This window comes from Cercospora beticola, chromosome 7 (assembly GCF_033473495.1).
Source record: "Cercospora beticola chromosome 7, complete sequence".
Classification (NCBI taxonomy): Eukaryota; Fungi; Ascomycota; class Dothideomycetes; order Mycosphaerellales; family Mycosphaerellaceae; genus Cercospora; species Cercospora beticola.
In genome coordinates, this window is record NC_088941.1 from 311,846 (window position 1) to 331,126 (window position 19,281).

The 19,281-nt window shown below is 53.5% G+C and overlaps 9 protein-coding genes across 9 annotated transcripts; 4 read left to right on the top strand and 5 right to left on the bottom strand.

The window, feature by feature from the left end:
* Positions 1-206: 206 nt before the first annotated feature.
* On the top strand, positions 207-659 carry RHO25_010384 (uncharacterized protein; the record flags this gene model as incomplete). The annotated part of the gene is made up of 3 exons (XM_023602705.2): positions 207-244; positions 311-461; positions 582-659. The coding sequence occupies 3 exons, from the start codon at positions 207-209 to the stop codon at positions 657-659; spliced, it is 267 nt and encodes an 88-aa protein (XP_023451584.1).
* An 818-nt stretch (positions 660-1,477) lies between these two features.
* RHO25_010385 (uncharacterized protein) lies at positions 1,478-3,862 on the bottom strand (the record flags this gene model as incomplete). The annotated part of the gene is made up of 4 exons (XM_023602704.2): positions 1,478-1,657; positions 1,712-3,351; positions 3,409-3,625; positions 3,686-3,862. 4 exons carry the CDS (start codon positions 3,860-3,862, stop codon positions 1,478-1,480), a joined length of 2,214 nt encoding a protein of 737 aa, XP_023451586.1.
* Positions 3,863-4,217: 355 nt separating this feature from the next.
* RHO25_010386 (uncharacterized protein) lies at positions 4,218-6,461 on the top strand (the record flags this gene model as incomplete). The annotated part of the gene is made up of 1 exon (XM_023602703.2): positions 4,218-6,461. One exon carries the CDS (start codon positions 4,218-4,220, stop codon positions 6,459-6,461), a length of 2,244 nt encoding a protein of 747 aa, XP_023451582.1.
* A 2,784-nt stretch (positions 6,462-9,245) lies between these two features.
* Positions 9,246-9,551, bottom strand: RHO25_010387 (uncharacterized protein; the record flags this gene model as incomplete). The annotated part of the gene is made up of 1 exon (XM_023602701.1): positions 9,246-9,551. One exon carries the CDS (start codon positions 9,549-9,551, stop codon positions 9,246-9,248), a length of 306 nt encoding a protein of 101 aa, XP_023451617.1.
* A 1,702-nt stretch (positions 9,552-11,253) lies between these two features.
* URC1 (Putative GTP cyclohydrolase) lies at positions 11,254-12,979 on the bottom strand (the record flags this gene model as incomplete). Its single annotated transcript, XM_023602700.2, has 3 exons — positions 11,254-11,259; positions 11,324-11,394; positions 11,446-12,979. 3 exons carry the CDS (start codon positions 12,977-12,979, stop codon positions 11,254-11,256), a joined length of 1,611 nt encoding a protein of 536 aa, XP_023451616.1.
* A 460-nt stretch (positions 12,980-13,439) lies between these two features.
* On the top strand, positions 13,440-14,008 carry RHO25_010389 (uncharacterized protein; the record flags this gene model as incomplete). The annotated part of the gene is made up of 4 exons (XM_023602699.2): positions 13,440-13,442; positions 13,493-13,534; positions 13,595-13,733; positions 13,785-14,008. The coding sequence occupies 4 exons, from the start codon at positions 13,440-13,442 to the stop codon at positions 14,006-14,008; spliced, it is 408 nt and encodes a 135-aa protein (XP_023451610.1).
* Positions 14,009-14,805: 797 nt separating this feature from the next.
* RHO25_010390 (uncharacterized protein) lies at positions 14,806-15,752 on the top strand (the record flags this gene model as incomplete). The annotated part of the gene is made up of 2 exons (XM_023602698.2): positions 14,806-15,249; positions 15,312-15,752. The coding sequence occupies 2 exons, from the start codon at positions 14,806-14,808 to the stop codon at positions 15,750-15,752; spliced, it is 885 nt and encodes a 294-aa protein (XP_023451609.1).
* Positions 15,753-16,605: 853 nt separating this feature from the next.
* On the bottom strand, positions 16,606-16,782 carry RHO25_010391 (uncharacterized protein; the record flags this gene model as incomplete). The annotated part of the gene is made up of 1 exon (XM_065603293.1): positions 16,606-16,782. One exon carries the CDS (start codon positions 16,780-16,782, stop codon positions 16,606-16,608), a length of 177 nt encoding a protein of 58 aa, XP_065459365.1.
* An 897-nt stretch (positions 16,783-17,679) lies between these two features.
* Positions 17,680-18,807, bottom strand: RHO25_010392 (uncharacterized protein; the record flags this gene model as incomplete). Its single annotated transcript, XM_023602697.1, has 1 exon — positions 17,680-18,807. One exon carries the CDS (start codon positions 18,805-18,807, stop codon positions 17,680-17,682), a length of 1,128 nt encoding a protein of 375 aa, XP_023451608.1.
* Between the last annotated feature and the right edge of the window lie 474 nt (positions 18,808-19,281).

Consider the following 19,281-nt stretch of genomic DNA (forward strand, 5'->3'; position numbering starts at 1 on the left):
GTTGTGACGATCACTTCGCAAGTCCGAGCGCCAGCCCTGCCATCACCACACCACACTCTCCTCCCGCGCCGCAACACCACCCTCGCACGGCTGCGAGACGGCATCATATCACCAGAAGCTACTCTCAACGACCACTGCGCTTCGCCTCCCACCCCGATACCGCATCTCCGACCGGCCAGGCGCCCTCCCCGAACCACATCGCAATCATGAAGCCCGTAGTATCCGCATTCAACGCATGGACATGGTATGCGCATCTCAGCCACGCTCACAAACAAGCGACGACGAAAGGCTAACAGTCTGGACCTCATAGCATCGTCATCTCCATCTTCGGCATCGTAATCCTCAGCACAATCGGCAGCATGTTCGCCACAAATCACCACAGCATGATGGGGTCAAACGAGGACCCCAAAGACGGGAAAGCCGTCGCAGCGGCAGTATTCGGCGCTGTGATTGTATACGCGGTACGTACAGGACATTTCAGCGAGAAGAGACGGGAGCGGAGATCATTCGAGCATGTTACGAACACTACAGATGGCACTTATCATGAGAGATCGCATCACTAACGACCCCTTCTCACACAGGTCTTCCTCGTATTCTGCGCATGTCAAGCCCTGATGCATAAAAGACAATCTGGACGAGGCGAGATCGCGCTACGATAGAGCTGAAAGTGGACGAGGAGCAACAGCAGCAGGAATAGAATCATAAGCGTGTAAGACAATGCTGGACGCAATCAAAGTCTACACCCTCTCTGCGGAAGGAGAAAAGCGATCGTGGAATGAACATACGAGCGCTCCTTTCGTGGAGAGCAGGAGGAGTTAGGGAGAAATAGAACCGAGCGTGCAAGGTTTGAGGATTTATCGTGTGCATGAAGCGCATTTATCTGTCCGTAGTAGCGTGTAAATCAACGGAGATTATCAACACGATGATCTATGCATCAACTTTCGTTTTGTTGGGGCAGATTCTGTGTCTGGGGGCATCTGGTATGCGATGCGCTATCATATCGCATGCCGAAGTCACGTCTGTCACATAGCACCAACGCAATCACATGGCAAGATCACGCAGCAGTGCCCCACCCAGTCGCTCAGTCAAAATAAAATGGAAGGAGACAGTTGTCGTATGCATTATTTCATTCATGCCTATTCTTCAGGCAGGCTCTCGAGGAGCTATTAGAGCGCTGTCTTGATACGTAATACACTGTTGCCCGCTTGTGAATGCTCCTCGACAGACGGGCACAGACAGAAACGAACTTCATTCTCCCCACGACCTCTTCCGAGCAGTAACGCACTGTGTTACTGTGACTCTTGTTCTCATCCACCCAGGCCGCGAAGGGGACCCGTCATGCTCCACCCGTGTGCTGTTCGCAAGCAAGTTGGGTGTCTTGGAGGAGGATTAAGACCTTGACCTTGAGGAGCAGCCGTCGCAGTGAAGCTGCATGAGGGACATGATGACTTGAAAAGGAGCGAAGGAGTGGCATCGCTCACGCCGTCAAATGGATCGTCTGGTGATCGTTCACGCCGAAGCTCCTGGCGCAACTGGGGCATTTTCTGTTGCGGTTGGAGATGAGATCTCGAACGCAGTTGCTGCAGAACACGTGCCCGCAAGTCTTCAGAACCGTATTCCGAATGTTCGCGGAACAGACTGGGCAGATAGCGACTTTCTGTTGATCTTGTCAGTACATCTTCCAGCAAGGATCAATTCCGGCAGAACTTACCCGCCAATCATCCGAGTCTGCAGCGTTAACGGCGGCTCTGCTTTTACGAAGCGTATCATACTGCTTCTTCGTCTCGTCGAGTCGCGCTTTACACTTTTCCAAGTCTTCTTCGGCTTGGCGTTTAGCTTTGGCCGTTCCAACGACTTCCTTGTCTTTCGCAGACACCAAGGACTTCAATTCTTCAGCGCTCTTCTTAAGACCGTCATTGGCGGAGGACACCTCCTTCAGCTTTTGCTCTGCAGTTCGATATTGCTGTTCCAGCTTCGTGAACGCTTCCTTTGAATCTGCCAGCTGACGCTCGTAGTTGCTGCAGACTTCCTTGGCCTTGGCTGACTCGTCCTTGAGCTGTGTCACAATTTCGCTTGACCGCGCGTTCTGTGACTTGGCCATTCGGAGTTGTGCTTCCTGGGTGTCCTTCGCCTTCATTGCGCCAAAGTACTTGTGATCCGCCTTGGCCTTTTCCGCAGCTAGACGAGCAAGTTGGTCCTCCCAGTTTGCAATATCTTCAATCTTCTTGTTCGCAGTTGTCTGCAGCTTTCTCCATGCAGCTTCGAGAGAAGGCAATTCATTTGCAAGCAGCGAATACTGGTTGGTGAGGGTCTGCACCTTCGACTTTAGTGCGTCCATATCCATGCCGTCCAGATCTGTTCCCGCTGCCTCAATTTCACCAATTTGCAGCTGGAGGCGTTGCACCTGGGACTCCAAAGCTGCTATCCTGGAGTCTTTAGCTTCAGCCACCTCTTTCGCCAATGTTAAGGACGACTTCGGTCCATCCTCTGAGGCTTTCAGTATCGCCAATTCGGAATGAAGCTGATCGCGTGCATGTCGGATGCGCGCTAGATCGGTCTCAGCTCTGGCATTCGCAGCCTCGACTTCTGAAACGTGACTCCTAGTTTCCTCTTCGACTTGCGTTCGAGTGGCAGCCCGCTCCGATTGTAGTTTTTGCGTCTCTTCGCGAAGCTGCTTGTTAAAGGCCTCGAGGTCATTGACTCGCTTGACGACATCCTCGTACATTGACTTGAGAATCTTGTAATGCGAGGTTTCCATGTAGTCGTCGTCCGATAAACTGGCAAGCTTGGTCCTCGCAGCACTGAGCTCATTTGTTAGTCTCTCGTTCTCGGCTTCGATCTCCTCGACTTGAGCTCGTTGCTTTTCAGCGACAGCAAGAGCCTCTTTGCGTAACGCCTCAGCCTCTGCAATATCGACGCCATTTTCGAGCTCGCCATTCGTGTCCGCATGCTCTCGCTTGGGCGTTGCTGCGACTTTCGAAGTCGTGGGAGATGCGCCATCGCCGTTACTACCCATGATGGCTTGTCTCTCCAGCTTCTGCACTTGGCTGCTTTTTGCACGATCCAGTTTCCGTTCAGCAGTCATGTAGCGGCCCATAGCCGCTTCAAGACGCTCATACATGGACTCCTTCTCGTCAATTGCCTTTTTAAGCTCCACTGCGTGCTCCTTCTCGCGGACCAACAGTTCCGCCAGTCGCTTTTGGAGCTCCTCCTCGCCTGGGTTAGAGGCGGATGGTAATTTTGCGAACAGATCCCGGATGGCATTTTTTATGTTTGTGGACCGGGCCTTCAGGTGCTCGGAAAAAGACTCGACATCGTCGAAATTGAGCGCCTTGTTGTATATCTCTTCTCCTAATCATATTCTCAGCATGGTATGTTCTCACGTGACATGGAGGAGTGGTATCATACCGACAGCGGACGTGGCGCTGGGTGGTGGTGTGGGGAGCTCGTCGCCGATTCGAAGTCGGATCTCGTCGAGCAGTTGGGACCACCAAGCGTCGAGTATCCTGAGGTGGTCATCGTGATATCTCGCCTTCCTCTGTAGCTCGGCAAGCTGTTCCTCCGCATCCCTCTTTACGCGCTTATACTCTTTCAGCTGCCGTATCAGCGCATCCTTTTGGTAGTCCTGTGTATACAGAGTCAGTACACGCACGCGGCGTGGAATGTGCGTCGGGCGCCCACGAACCTCGACCTGTTTTTCCTTATCATCATCCATCCGCATCGTAGCGCAATTCTCATCCTTCAGACGCTTGCGACTGGGCGCAAGGTCCTCGACGTCGTTAATCAGCGATCGCTTGCGGTCCTCCATCTCGATCTTGGACAGAGATGGAAAAGCAGGCGGAGCGGCCTTGGTGGCGGGCATTTGGGAGATTAGACGGCATGCACGCTTGCGATGGCCATGTGCGCGCGTCGTCGAGCGCGGATCAGCGGTGCATAAGTCGAGAAAGAACCAGAAGGCGAAGGCGCCGGCGATGCACACGGAGGAGCGAGGGTGGGAGTTGGGTTGCAGACTTTGTCGAGGGAATCAAGAAGAGCGAAGACCTCCTTTCTGAGCCAGTCAACGACCAGAAGCAGCGCTGGCTTGGCGGCGAGGCTGTCCCCGCGACTTTGCTGCCGCACTGAGACAGCTTTGACCACTAACAATGCACACCACCCACATGGACAATCGATAACACCGCGTCTGGCAGCTCGTGTCTGCCTCGATCACACTCGCTACAATGGTGCTGTTCTCGTCTGCTGCGCCTGGCAAAAAGGCCGCGCCCAAGGCAGCACCGCGACGCAGGCCCCAGCCGACACAGGCCGCACCATCAGCCCAACCGCCGCCCAGTCCAGCACAACTTCCAACCAACGCGCAACCGACGCCACCGCCGACCCAGCCTACTGTCCCAGAGGAGACCTCGACGGCCCTCGAAGTGTCAGGCGCGAAGGACGCTCATGCGCCAGCTCCAGATACTAGTCGCGCGGCCGAAGTCGAGCAGGCACGTCCTGAGTCTGCTCAGGAAGTGGCAGTCCAACCGCCTGCACCTGTTGTAGAGAAAGCACCCACTCCTACGCCGATATCTCAGCACTTGTCGACCCCTGCTCCCACGCCCGTTGGCGAAACAACCGCACGATCGACTTCGCAGACTCAGGTGCAATCTGTGTCCCCGCTAGCGGAAACTGGGGCACAGCCTGCCGAAGCATCGCGGGTCGCGCGGGATGTAGAGACGACCTCCGACACAGCAATTGCAGGCGCGCAACAACGGTTTGAAGACTACTATGTCTCTCAGGAATCTGCTGCCACGGTCCAAGCAGCACCTGCAGCACCCTTGAACGCGCCGAAAACGAAGAAAGTGGTACGCGTGACGAGCCCGGTGCAGGAACCAGACGCTGAATCTGCCCCAATCCCAAAGCCTAAACCTGCATCGAAACGAAAGGCAAAAGGTGCAGCATCGAGTGCTCCTGATGGGCCACGACCCGCAAAGCGCACGAGACGTGCTGCCCCAGCTAATGCGACAACAACGCCCGATGCGAAGATCGAGCAGCCAAGCGCAACACCCACTGCCGAACCAGCTCATGAAGGTGAGGTCAACGTACCGGTTGAAGATGAAGCAGCGACACCTCGGCGAAGACAGCCATCTCGAAAAGCGGCGCGAACCAAGCGGAAATCAAACGTCAAAAGCGTCGAGACGATCGTCAATTCCGATGACGAGAACGAGGGGGCAGGTGATGATGCAGTGCCGACTGCGGATGAGCGCGAAGAGTCAGATGCAGAAGTGGATGAGGCCCAAGCAAGACGCAAGAGACAAAAGAGGGTGAAGGTTGACGCAAAGCCTAGCAAGCCTAGAAGACGCAAGCGCAAGGTTCCTCGACCCCCGGCTGAAGGCGGAGAAGAAGATCAGCAGGAAGAAGACGAGGGATCTGATCCAGAGCTTCATGAAATCGACCCAAATGCGGTGTCGATGTGGGATCTCAGTCGTGATGCATACCACGGGAAAATGTCAGAACGTGGCAAAGCGTTGGAAGCCATCGATTGGGAGGAGGAGAAGGCGAAACGACGTGCCGCAGCAGAACTGATCGCAAGTGGAGGGCAACAGGCAGCCGCAGACACCACGACGAATGGCACAGCGGATGGCGTTGTACAGTCCACTGAAGGCCCAAATGGCGTGGTTGAAGGATCAGCAGAGCAAGGCGAACAAACGGAAACAGCCGTCCCCGCCGAGGATGAAACAAATGATCAAGCGAACGCTGACGAACAGCCGACTGCCGCAGATGAGGATCCCGAGGACACCGACAATGTCGGTTTTATGATGGACGAGGATGGCAACATTGTTGTGGATCCCAAGACCATGGTGGTCGATCGACAGGCAGAAGCCGTGGCAGCAGCAGCTGCCGATCGACCAGTAGAGGAAATCAACGATCTTACAACGTTCAACAATCGAACGACCTGGATCAATGAGAACCGCCGAGAACCCACAGATCGAGTACCTTTGTGGAAATGGAAGAGCGACCCGTGGACGGAAGAGGAGACCGACGAGTTTTATGATGCTCTGCGGATGTTTGGTACTGATTTCCTCATTATCAGCAAGATGTTTCCTCCAAAGACGCGACGTATGATCAAGGCCAAGTTCACGCGTGAAGAAAAGCTTGATCCCGAACGAATCAACAGAGCTTTGAATGGTCAAGAGACGCGAAAGCTGGACTTGGAGTACTATGCCCAGAAAACCTCACGAGAAGTCTCCATATTCACCAAGTACAACGGGCTTGAGGATGCTCAAGAGAAAATCAACATGGAGACTTCGGAACGCCATGCCGAGCTTGCCACGGCGGCTGCACAAGAAGAACAGCGCGAAGCCGAGAAACGTCTACAAGAGTCGCTGCAGAAATCAAAACAAGGCAAAAAGACCCGCAAGTCTAAGAAGTCTAAGATGGGCGGCATGGGTGGCTTCGGCGGCGGTGGTGGACCTGAGGATGAAGACTAATGCGCTCGCTCTCGTGAAGACAGTTTCGAAGTAACTCCGGCCCTTGGTCCCAAAAGGCGTGCATGTCTCGGAGAGGTCGCATCGTCATCAATACGTCTGTGGTCAGATTGACATCCAGACACGTCGATGCGTGGCCCGGGATACTGGCGACGCACATTGTCAGTCGGGCGCTGTATTGACCCATTTTCACAGACACCGGTACGTCTTTGGATTCCTACTGGACTTCCGGTTGCTTCGCAACACGCAACAGTTCTGCTCACGTCGAACACACTTCCGTGGCGCCGTAATGATAGTCGCTCTATCAAAGAGGTTCTCTACGCGTCAATGGTCTGCACGTGGCGGATGTCTCTCGCGCATGTCTTGCGTATTTCCACTTTCATCTCGTTCTCGAGACTGTCTCATACAATCAAAGAAAGGCAGCGTTAGCTATGTCTTGTTGTCGGCAAGCAGCTACTTCCCTTCAGATACAAAAGGTAGGCCCAAGTACAGCTTTCTCTTGGTCAAGCAGGTCTTCAAACAGTTCATACTCTCCCACACTTCACTTCACACTCGGACTGCTGGTCAGTCTTCTTCGCTTCACACTCGCAACAACTTCATCTTGACTGCTGGTCGGTCTTGCACAATCACAAACTACACCTTTCGACTCTTCGAGCTTCAGTCGACCTCATCTGGACTGCTGGACGGTCTTGCAAAATCATAAACAAGTCAAAGCACCTTCGTCATCCCACAAGTCATTCAAACATCAGAACAACATGCCTGGACAAACCACACGAAACCTACTCAAGCACAACGGCATCGGCAAGAGACGCCCTGGACCCACTACTCGGGCCAGGTCCGTAGACATACCAACTCCATCATCCGCCAATCCATCTGCTATCGACCTTGAGCACCGCGAACAAGACCAATCAGACCAGCACGAAAGCATATTAACTCCTGCCATTCCGACTCCGTCCTCCATCGGCGTTGAGCACCATGTACAAGACCAATCAGATCAGCACGAAAGCATGATAACTCCAACCATTCCGACCCCGTCTAACATCGGGCTTGAGCATCGCGAAGAGGACCAACGAGAGCAGCCCGAGAATGCGCGTCGATCGGCGTCAGTACACCGACATGTGTTCGAGCCGGTCGACTTGACCAAGAGAGAGCAGAAAGTCGGCGTACAGTGCGGACAGCCTCACTGCACACATGGGCACGTAAGATTCATGAGATGGATTTACAAGTGCACGAATAGGCCCTGCCCAGCTCCTCCGATATGGTGCGCACGGTGCGCTCGAGTTTAAGCTTTGATATGGGCGAGACATGACTGGGAGAGCAGTGCTTTGACGAGGGCTGAGAGATGATGATGGCGATGATGATAATGGTGGTGATGAAGATGAGCTCGTGCAAGCAGCGACAGTAATGTCTGAATTAGAAAGTAATGTGTAATGTAATAAAAGACTGGCTAGTCCAGTACAACGAAGATGTGAACCACTCATTCCCTCCTCCACCGCCTTGATCATCCCACCCACCACCCATTATAAAAAAGAATAAGTTCAATTAGAAAGTGATGCCGTTGTTCGCAACAGCAACGACGATCACCACCAAGCTCGAATGTAAGTCCTTCCCTCCTTCCTTACTAGGTAATAGTAAGCAAAAGCTCCTCCTCTTGACCAGCAGCACATGACTCTCATGCACTACGGCAACCAACTCCGAACCAAGCATCTCTTCCTCCGAGACATCCCACGGTCTACAAGAGTCTCGACTCTCCTCGGACATAAGAACAACACACTACTATGTGATAGTGCGTGGAGGCCCAAGAATGAACAAGGTATAGTCAGGCCAAGCCAAGCAAGCAACCCCATCATGTGAGTAAACATGCGGTGGAGAATGGAGGTTGGGGGTGGAGAGGCAGCCAGCACCAGTAGCAGTGAACAGCAAGGACCGAGAAGGATGAATAAGTCAAAGTGAGACAAGACTTGACAGCGCATACCGCATGTCTGTCACCTTGTGCCTTGTCGTGAGAGGGTGTGCTGCCACTCTTCTGCACGATGTGCCGGGTCGGGGCACCTCCCGATAGATTTCGTCCCGACGCTATCCGGCTTGGACGGGAGCCCGCGATTTGTTACTCATCAATCAGCATCAGCTGTTTTTGCCGTAGGATGGCTGTAGACCGCTGTTGTGTTGCTCGCTTTCGCGGAAAGCGGCTCTTTACGCGCATGAACTGCGGGCAAGAGCTAGAACTTGCTTGCTGGAGCTCGACGAGTGAAGATCGTCTTCTGCTTCGCTCCGCTTCGTCTCTCAAGTCGGTCGCTCGGGTAGTCATCGGGAATGGGGTCCGTCCGCTTGGATGGGTCCTCGCACCCGATGCATCGGTGTCGTAGTTTTCTTTCTGCCGCTGGGTTGCTTGCTGACTCTTGGGGTCGTTCCTGCCTCGGTTCGCATTACCATTTCGGTTGCACAGTTGCGTATACACAGTCGTGTACTTTGTGTGCAACGCTGTTGGTAACATTGTCGCTTTTGGGGTATCACAGCAGAAGAATCTCAGATCCGGGCAGTGTGTTCCTCAGCCTCCCACGAAATAGTGATGTAGTGGAGGAGTCGCGTGCGCGTCGGCAAAAATCACGTGGTGTGCCTCTCGTTCCGGAATCCTTCCAGTTTCCTTTCATGGATCGCGATCAGGACTTCCTGGTCAGTGGCTCTCGGGTCGATAAATCCCTCAATGCAATCATCAGATCATCATCAGTCTCCGTTTAAACATCCGGTATCATCGGCTATGTTGGTTGGAGACCCTCGCAGGCTAAATCACGTCCTTCGTGAAGCCTGGAGGTCGTCGAAATCAGGGAAGGAGACGTAACCGTCGCGCTTGACTTTGCAATCTTCCCAGCTGGTCCGGCGCCCAGTCTCGGATCTAGGTGATGGTAAAGGACTTGATGACGCGCTTTTGCGACCTGGTGATGTCGCTCGTGATGCGACACTGGCGAGGACTAATGATGCGTTCACTGGGAGAGAGCCCATGGGATCACGCTTCACACTGTAAGATTCTTGGCGGCTCAGATGTGGTGGTGCGCTAGACTTCTTCAGCGCGGATTGGGAGATCTTGACTGCCATGATGGTAAGGTGTTGATGGGTTATCGTCAGTGGTGTTTGGCCAGGCGATGAGTATATAAACCGATCAGCAATACTGATGATCGAGCTGAAGTGATCAGCGAGTTGTTGATGGATGCGGTTGGGGCGAGAAGCAGCAGGTTGAGGGCATGTTAAGAATGGAAGTACCTATTTGCTTATACACGGACGGATACGTAGCCATGTAACCAGTTCGTACTGGCCTTACGCCTGCATGACGCCACGAGCAAATCGGGTTCGCTTGCGTGTAGCAACTTGGGCCTCCTGGCATGGCAGTAGTTAGTCCGCTGTTCGCTGTCAGGATGCCGGCCTCGACCTCCCGTCGAGCCTCTTGAGCTTCCCGCCCGTCAGAGGCTCAGAGGCTCAGCAGCGCGCAAGACCGGCAAGCCGAAGCTAGTCGCGTGCTGCGTGCGTTGCGAAAGAGGGAAAGCTGTGCTGGCGAGAGTGGAGCTGGCAGACGGCCAGACCGGGCACGCCGCGGGCCTCTGTGTCGCTGCCTGTCCTGACTTGTCCACTCACACCCGCCCACTCACCGCAGGCTGACGACTGGATCCAGGTGGCTCAAATCGTGCTCGCTGCCCGCCCGACACCTGCGTCCGCACCCGCAGCAGCCCGCCCTGGGCCATGTGGGAATAGAGTTGGGCGCCCGCTGGCAACCCGCATGCTGCAGAGGCGGTGCATCTTCTCGTCGCGATGTGCTGGGGTTTGGGGGTTGCGTGAGCTGAACAAGTGCCGCTGATTGACGAAGAACCTGCAGCTAAGCTGCGATCATGGGCGAACGCGCTGGAGCCGCCGCTGGGGAGTCGGGATGCCAGCTCTAGTGTGTATTGGGACTAGGTGGTAGCTCGCTGGGAGAGAGTCAAAAAGGCGGTGGTATCCGACAAGCACTTGACGATCCATGAGGCCGTTTCACTCTGCATCGATTGATTGCTGCGCTGCTGCCACCGCGCCCGCACAACGTGTTCACCGACATGACTGACGACTGTGGCTGGCTGACTGCCGTCCGGCAACGTGGACCCGGTGCAGACGGCGTCGATGGTGAGCGATCACGTCGCAGAGAGCCACGCACGCTGCTCGACACTCCCTTTTCGGCAGCGAGCCGCGCGTAGGCCAGTCTGGCTTCACACGCCCGTGAGATGTAGGGTTCGAATACTTGCAAAGCTACGAGCTCGCTGCGGGGATTAGTTACTGCTGCTGCTGGATCAGCATCCATGTTGCAAACGGAAAACGCACCGAACAGCCAAAGCAGGCAGTCAAGTACCTCAGGGTACGACAAGGTCTACCCATCTCTACCCTCTCTACTGTACGCCCGAAGCTTCTTGGAGACAGCCACTAGCCGTCTCCTGCGTTATCGGTACTTTATGTTCCGAGAAATGGGGATGAGTACGAGGTACATCACAAAGTGTTGACAAGCATGTGAATTTCCGACATCAAGAGCTGAAGTACAGAGTGGAGGGCAAGCGATCTACAGCGTGTCGTCTGCGGACTGTGAATCGAGACTGCTCTCTGGACATCGTTGATCTCTTCATCTTGATCTACGGTCCCGCCACAGCTTCTGCACATAATACAGGTGCTCCATGTTTGCGCACGAGCGATCTGCAAAGCTGCAGCATCGGCACCGTTTCAGCTTTGATCTTGCTAACAAGAATGTCATCGCTGCAATAGCTGCACAGAACAGCAATCACGATCAATGCTACAGCAATCTTGGTCAGCTTACCGCTTCGTTGAAGGATGGTCGAGTGGCATGTGAGACTTACATCGACATCTTCCCAAGCTCGACCCTTGACGTTCTCGAGTTCTTCAACTGTCATGATCTTTCCTGTTGTGACTAAAGAGCGTGTCAGCCTTCCGTCCATGGTTGAAGATCCCATCGACTTACAGTAACCGGCATGAATCTTGGCATCAATCTCTACTCTGCTGTCCTCCGGAATCATCTCATCGGGAATCGGTACTCTTTCGTGAATTGGAATGCCCTGCTCCACAATCGCGTCATGCTTCATGTTAGACATCGACAACATGCGGTCAATCTTGGTAATGCCCAGCCAGTGCAGAATATCCGGCATCAGCGCCTGGAAACGCATGTCCTTCACACCAGCGATGTTCTCAGTGCGCTTGAAGTACTCACTCGCCTTGTCTGAGCCACGTTTCCGTGCATTGTAAACCAGGTATTTCGTAACCTCACCCAAAGCACGACCTTCCTTGCGGAAATAGATGACAACACCGCTGCCACCTTGCTGTGCTTCCTTCACTGCTTCCTCGATACCGAAGATCAGATAAGGCCGACACGTGCAAATATCTGAGCCAAACACGTCTGACCCATTGCACTCGTCATGGACTCGCAGGGCAAGCTTCACATTCGGGTCGCTCATCTTCTTTGGGTCACCGAAGCAGTAGACCGTCAGGCCACCGATTGGAGGGAGAAACAGCTTGATGTCGTTCCTTGTAATCAGCTCAGGGTAGCTTCCACCAGTGTGCTCAAACAGGGACCTGCGGAGCGTGCCCTCGTCGATACCGAAGCGCTCTGCCACGCCTGGGAGGTACCAGACCGGCTCCACGGCGAACTTTGTCACGCTGAGCTCGCCAGAGGCATTCAGGCAGATCTTTCCATCTGGTACGAGGCGGCCTTTGCGAACACTTTCTTCAAGCTCGGGTAGGATCATGTGCGCTTTTGTTACTGCGATTGTGGGCCGGATCTCGACATTGTCGTCTTTGATGTAATGGTTGTAGAGCCATGGAGCAAGATGTCCCCAGGGATCCATTGCCACGATTTTTTGGGGGTCATACCAGGTCGGGAACGGACCGATCGTTGCAGCTGGCTCAGTATTGGTGAAGTCTGGTTTGTGCTCTGTATCCATTTGTTTACTTGCAACTGCAAGCGCATAGTAGATGCTGTATGAACCTCCATGAGCTCCAATAGCATTACGTTTCCGGATAGTAGAAGGATTGCGTGAGACTACTACTGGACCACGTTTTGCAGGGTCTCGTGAACCCCATTCCATCGGCAATGGATCAACGCCAGCTTGGCCGGGATACGAGGTGAGAATGATTTTGGACGTCGTTAAGCTCGTTCTTCGAGGGCCTGGAGACGACGATAATTGATCTGCAGGAGTGCCGTTGGGATCCTTTGTGCGATCTTCCCCTCCTCCGATGCTGTCTCGCTTCTGCTGGCTTCGAGGAATGAGCTTTGGACTTGTTGGACCTAAGCGAGGGCTTGGATACCGAGCATCATGTGCGATGCCATCCTGTGCTTGCTTGACGCCGGCTAAGGCGTTCACACGGCCGTTGATAGACTCTACAGTGGAGCCCAAGGAGTTGTGGTTTTGCCGCAGGTCTGTCTGCCCATGTTCTAATGCCGTGAGCTTGTTCAGGATGATGTCCAGTTTGTCGGACAGATCTGATGGTATAGCTGTCATTTCGGATGTCTTGGAAGGGATGCCACAGTTCGGGCCACGTAGTTGTCTGGTCAGATGGGGAACGTGATATGTGAGTAGAGACGGTAAGAGAAGTACACGGGCAAGCAGGAGCTGGTGGCACAAATGTCACGGGAATTGCTTGTGTAGCAAAGGCGAGTCGAATGAGGCTGATGAGTGAGATTATAGCAAATAACTGGTTGCTGGGCAGAGGCAGACGGTGAACGTTTGATAGGCCACCGCGATAGCCTGTCGTAGGAGCTCGCCGCTGGTGGGGCACGTGAGATGCATCAGATGAAGCTGTAAGGCTGAATAGAACCTAAAGTTGAAGGTCAGTGCACGCAAATTGACCAAAGCTTCACCAGCCTCGAGCATCATTCCTGAACATTCACACAGCAACCCACATTGCCTCGTCGCACTCCTCTTTGACACTCCATCCACTCTCCGATCTCACAAACACAGCATGGTGAGTCGCGCCATCCATGCGATTGCGCGCAGGAAAACTGACGGTGACAGGGCAAACGCAAAGCAGCCAAGCGCGAGGGGCCCAAGAAGAAGGTACGCCGCTCACCTCTGCGCGAAAGACTGCGCGAGCCGTTAACTAACATTACTATATAGAAAGAACCACTTGCGACGCAATTCAAATGCGTCTTCTGCAACCATGAGAGCTCTGTCACCGTGAAAATTGACAAGAAGCTGGGCCTGGGCAATTTGAGCTGCAAGTCCTGCGGCCAGGGCTTTCAGACGAGCACAACGTGTAAGCGGCCGCTGAGCACATACTATGAAGGACATTGCTGATCTGTACTAGATTTGAGCTCACCCGTCGACGTCTACTCCGACTGGATCGATGCTTGCGAAGCCGTTGCGAAGAATACCGCCGACACCGCGCTGCCTGCGTCTTCGATGCACCAACCACATATCACGGCCTCCTCACGCGCCGGCCTCGCACCTGGAGAGAAATATACAGATGAAGATGCTGGTTTCATAGATGATGATGATGCGGACGCGGAGGCGGATTATGAGGGCGATTGAGGAGCTATACTGTTCCGCCAACGGAAAACACCCGGAGCGCTGCTACACGTTCATCACGCGTCACGCTTCCTTGACTGGCGATACCAACTTCGTGTCATCGCGCAAAACAAAGCGCGATCCTTCGTCGTCACGAACTCAAATGACAATGGCGGACAGCATTTCGACCAACACGCATGGACAGGGATTCGGCCCAGGACCCCAGAATAGTTTCGGCCCCAGGCTCGATCGGCAGGGGAAAGTCCGGACAAACTGCCACCTGTAGTAACTTCCGCGATTTTCTCTCAGGTGAGGTGGGTTTCGATGGCAAGTCGGGCGTTGGAGCTGCGTGCCGTTGCCGACAGCAGATATCAGGCTTGCGCTCGGCGTCGCGCGTCATTCCTCTACTCTGTAGCATTGCACGCTCACATGAGCGACGCGCATAAAGCAGCCGCCGAGGCTTCACAAAGCACACGAGACAAAGAAGATTTATGAAACCCCAGGTTACAATGAACTCCAATTTTGGGTGCACCAAGACCGAGGTGCGTGACGACGTGTTTTCTCATCTGCATACCTGCTCGATCAAGTCCATCTGTGTTCATGGAATTCCGTGCTCCTTACCTAACGTCTTCCGTTGCACTTTCACACGACAGCGTTGCTATCGGATCTCACCTGCCTGCTTGTGACAATGTCTAATCACCTCGCAGCCCTCATTCACCCGGTCGCCGCGCACAAGCATTTCATCAGTATAAATTAATATCTTGCAATCTTGAAACTCGCGCACTCACCACACTCACTTGCGCGAAACGCGTACCGCCGCCATGGCGGGAACATCTGCGTCGCGTGCCTCAACGGACTCGAAATCAAACGTCGGCTCAACGAGCAGAACCAGTCCCAGACCAGGCACACCTACGACTCAAACGTCAGAAGCTCCGACCCTGATCCGCCAGTTTCCCAAGGAGCCTAAATTCCTGGAAACAAACCGCGACAAAACCTGCGGAAGTGAGGCTGCACAATGGCGACAGAATTTTGTCAAAGTCATTGAAGAACATACCCACGATATGACGATCGAGGAGCGAACCGAATTCTTTGAGGCCTGTGTCGCGAGGAATAAGGAAAGATATATCCAGACTTTCGCGGCGTATTATGGGAAACATCCCGAGCACATTCCTGAACGACCTGGTGGCGTGAAGAGTGAGAAGCAGCGAGAAGAAGGCATGCGCGAGAACGAGAAAATTCTGGAGAAGCAGAAAATTCTGTTCAAGGTATGGGTCTACTTTTGCACGTTCGCGTGACATCTTCGAGTGGCACTGCTAACTTTCTGCAGGAGTGTTGGTCTTCCAAGCTTGATGAAGAGAACAAATCAACCCCCTTCGACACAAAACGAAGCTTCATACCCGACATAGTGGCCGGCCCACGAGACGAAGCCGATCCCACAGCAGAAGCACCACGATGTAAGCACTGCATCAAAGAAGCGCGCAAAGACAAGTTCCGCAACCCGATGAATAGCCTCAGGAAAGCTTGCGGGATGAAGCCGAGAACTAAGTCTGATGCCGTCCACAGTACAGCGAATCAAGCTGTATCATTACAGCAAGGAGGAGCCAAATCGACAACTACAGCTTCGAGCACTTCTTCTGCGAAAGGAGAGTTCAGTAGCAACAGCGGGAAATCCTCGTTGAAGCAGCTGCCTACAGTCAGGAGAGGAGCAGCGCATGAAGCGTTTTTGCCGCCTACACAGCCAGCGCAGCATGTAGAGCAGCGCGCATAGAAATAGATGCCGAAAATGCTTGTCTTCAAATGTGGCTCTACCCAGCAGTTTTCCCTGTTTGGAGCCGCGGTGGCATGGAAGAGTCTTACAAGCAGAGAAGCAGGAGCAGAAGAAAGATGGATCCTTGTGATTGCGGCAACTCCGTCTATCGCTCCGCTGAGAGACAGCGGCATGACCCTATCGCAGGGCTAGACGAAACGGCAGAGACCTCCTTCTATTTTCACAGAAAAGCAGTACCTGCAGCCATGTTTCTCGGAAACTTTCGAAGCAAAATTCTGGTCGTAGTCAACCCCGTGGCCCGAGAAGCATGCGTTTCTTCACAGAGTGGTGCACCTACAGCCATATCTCTCTGAGACTTCTGGAGCACAGTTTTGACTGTAGTCACTCTCGTGGCTTCGGAAGCATCTGCTTCGACAGAGAAAGCTGTACAGAATGCAGTGTCTCTCGGACACTCCTGTGGCACGTCCTTGACTTCTACTCCTTCTTCACCCTAGAATCCTGAGTTATAGAAGTTGCGATCTTCACCAGATTGGACAGAGTACGAGACTTGGGAACGATACAAAGTTTGCAAAGTGCTGCGTTGTCAATCTCCATAGCAATCTCGACAATGTTCCGATCTACTCTGACGCTGATACACTCTAATACCGGGGGTCTGCACAATCCAGTGGCTACGCGCTCTCGTGCCGTCTATGCACCCCCATCAGCTCTTCTGCGTGCGTGTGCCATTCGTGCTGACCTGCGAGCAACTTGCCTATTAACTCGAGGAAGTCAGTTCGGGCGTTGCGCCGACAGTGTCCGCTGACATGTGTCGTCTTTGGTCGTTCTGCTCTGAGCCGCGCATAACCAGCAGGCATTAATTGTGGGGTCCGATGAGCTGGAAGAGGCTGTCTGCTGCGCTGCTCGGGCTAGGCGCTCGTGGGTCCGACAGCTTCGTGGCCTGAGAAGCCTTCGTTTCTCCAGAGAGACCAGTATCTGTGGCCATATCCCTCTTCATCCTTTGGAGCACGACTTTGACCGTAGCCAGCTTCATGGCCAAGGTATCCTCTATTGATTCAGAGAAAGTCATGCTCTCTCGCGATGATTTCTATCATCTCATATTGACTCGAGAGAACACGTTTTCAACAATTGGGCGCATTTCTCCTATCAGTGGCATTCAGGAGAACGGTCAGTTGGAGAAGCAGTACAGACTTGTCATACTTCGATTGCAAATTATCGAAAGAATCTGGGCCATCTTTCCATCGGTTGGCAGACTCAATCAGCGTTTTGTGGAGAAAAGAGCCACGACATTTTGACTCTGGGAAACTCATCTCAACAGATCCGACAGTATTTCTCCGCTCATTGGCACGGAGGACAACGATTGGTGAGAGAAACAGTATGCACTTCTATGCTTCGAACGGAATCTGGACAGATGGTTCTCGCATATTTTCCTACTCATTGGCAGCGCGAATTGCAATTTTACGGAGAAAAGAGCTGTGTCCCGTCGACTCTCGAAATGAGATCTTCAGACTTTTAGCACATGTTTCGCTCTAGTGGCATCGAGGGGCCAAATCGGTTCGAGAAACAGTATGATTTTCTGTACTTCGGATGGACTCTCGTCAAGAAGGTTCCGTGCATCTTCCTACTCGTTGGCAGACTGATCTGTAATTATACGGAGAAACGGGCTGTTTGACGTCGACTCTGGAATGAAGATCTCCAGACTTTTGGCGTATAGCTCACTGCAGTGGCATCGAGAGGAGTGTTTGGTCAGAGATACAATCAAATTGCTGTAGCTCGGGATGAACCACACGAACAAAATTTCGCGCATTCTATCACTCGGTGGCACACTGAAGCGCAACTATTCGGAGAGAATAGATACAAATGCGAGAATTAACGTTACTCCAACTATATCAATGCGAGAAAAACAAACTCAATCTATGTACTCCCCATTCTATGACTCGGACGGTGCTATCGAGGGTGGCGTCGAGGCCTGCGAAGTCTCTTCTTGGGCCTCAGAAGCAGCGAGAGTCGTCGCGACAGGAGCGAGGTAGGCTTCCATCGCCATCTTTCTGCGCTTATGCGCCGCTTCACAGCGCCTCAGCTCCTCCCAAGTGACCGTGCACTGAGCCTCGCGCCTCTGAGCTATCTGTCGTTTCGTTTGGGCAGAATGCTCACCAGGTGGCAGGAGAAACGCGAATTTGCGGTCCTCGTCCCGAGCATAACGATCGAGATCGGGTGGCAAGCTCAGGTCCGTGTCCTCCTTGCAAGGCTTCTCAGCAAGGTATGCCTCGAAGTATTGGTCGACGCGCTTCCTTTTAAGCTTTGGAGGTTCCAGAGCTTTGCCCGAGCGGCCATGGGCAGAGATACTCGATTTGACCCACTTTGCATCGTTCACCCGTGCTTCCTCCTTGTCCTCCGCCTTTCTCCTCAGCTTCTCCACGTTCGCTGCCACGCCGTGATGCGGCGGCACGCCATCGTCCAGAGCATTATCTTGGAGAGGGTCGGCCAACGGTACCTTCTCCTTGCCCTCCTTGGTCACCAAAACCCAGAACTCCTCACCGGCTTCGAGCTGCGTAAGCTTCACTCGATCGTTGAACTCGTCCAAGTCGATCTTCTTCCCCCAGATCACGTGCGCTTCCTCTTCCGCGTCTTTTCGTGCAGCCGCCTGGATCTTTTGCCTCTGCTGAGGCGTCCATTCGCCGCCTTTGAGTGGCGCGACAGGAATCTCAGGGGCCAGGAGCGATTTGGGGAGATCGTCCGACGCCGCACTGTCTGGGTCCTCCTCGGAAGTGGCTTCGTTCAACTTTTCAAGAACTCTCGCCATTCTCTGACGAGAGCGCTTTTGCTGCTCATCACGAGCTCCATCCAGCTGAGCTTGCAACTGCTTCGCGTTGCGCGAGTCAAACTCCAAGTTATGCGCTTTGTAGACTCTGCGCACGCGGGTAGTTTGGTTAGCGCCATGCCAGTCCAGCTCGATGCTCTCTGCGGATCTCGTCGCTGTCGAATCCTCGCTCATTAACACCTGGCGACATGGTGTATGTGCCTCTGTTTGAGTGTGACGTAATGCTGTGTACGACATGGTGACGAATGTGATGTTGTTGTGCGGTAGATTATTCACGAGATGGATCTGGTACCTGCGTAAAGAGTTTCTTCGCTAATGTGTGTTGGAAGGAGCAGGGGTGTGTAGAATGTATAGCGAAATAACAGTAGAAGAAACTAAAATTAAAGACGAATGCACGTCTGAGCTCTCTATTGGTAGCATGTCAAGTAATGCCATTACTTACTGCATTGTAGTGGTTCTCTACCATTGGGAACTCATTAAGAGCATGGTGATTGGCAGGGGCTTTCATGACTCCCAAAAGTTTCCAGTCCAGAAGTCAAGAATGCATACGAACATTTGGTAAGTTGAGTGAGGCCACGAAAGGTATCCACGCGCTCCTGGTAAAGACACCGGCCGACGACCCCATTCGACGACACCATCCGACTCCCGCTGTGCAGCAGGATAGATCCGCTGTAGGTGCTTGCCGAAGTGCAGTGACAAGCTCTTGTTGCA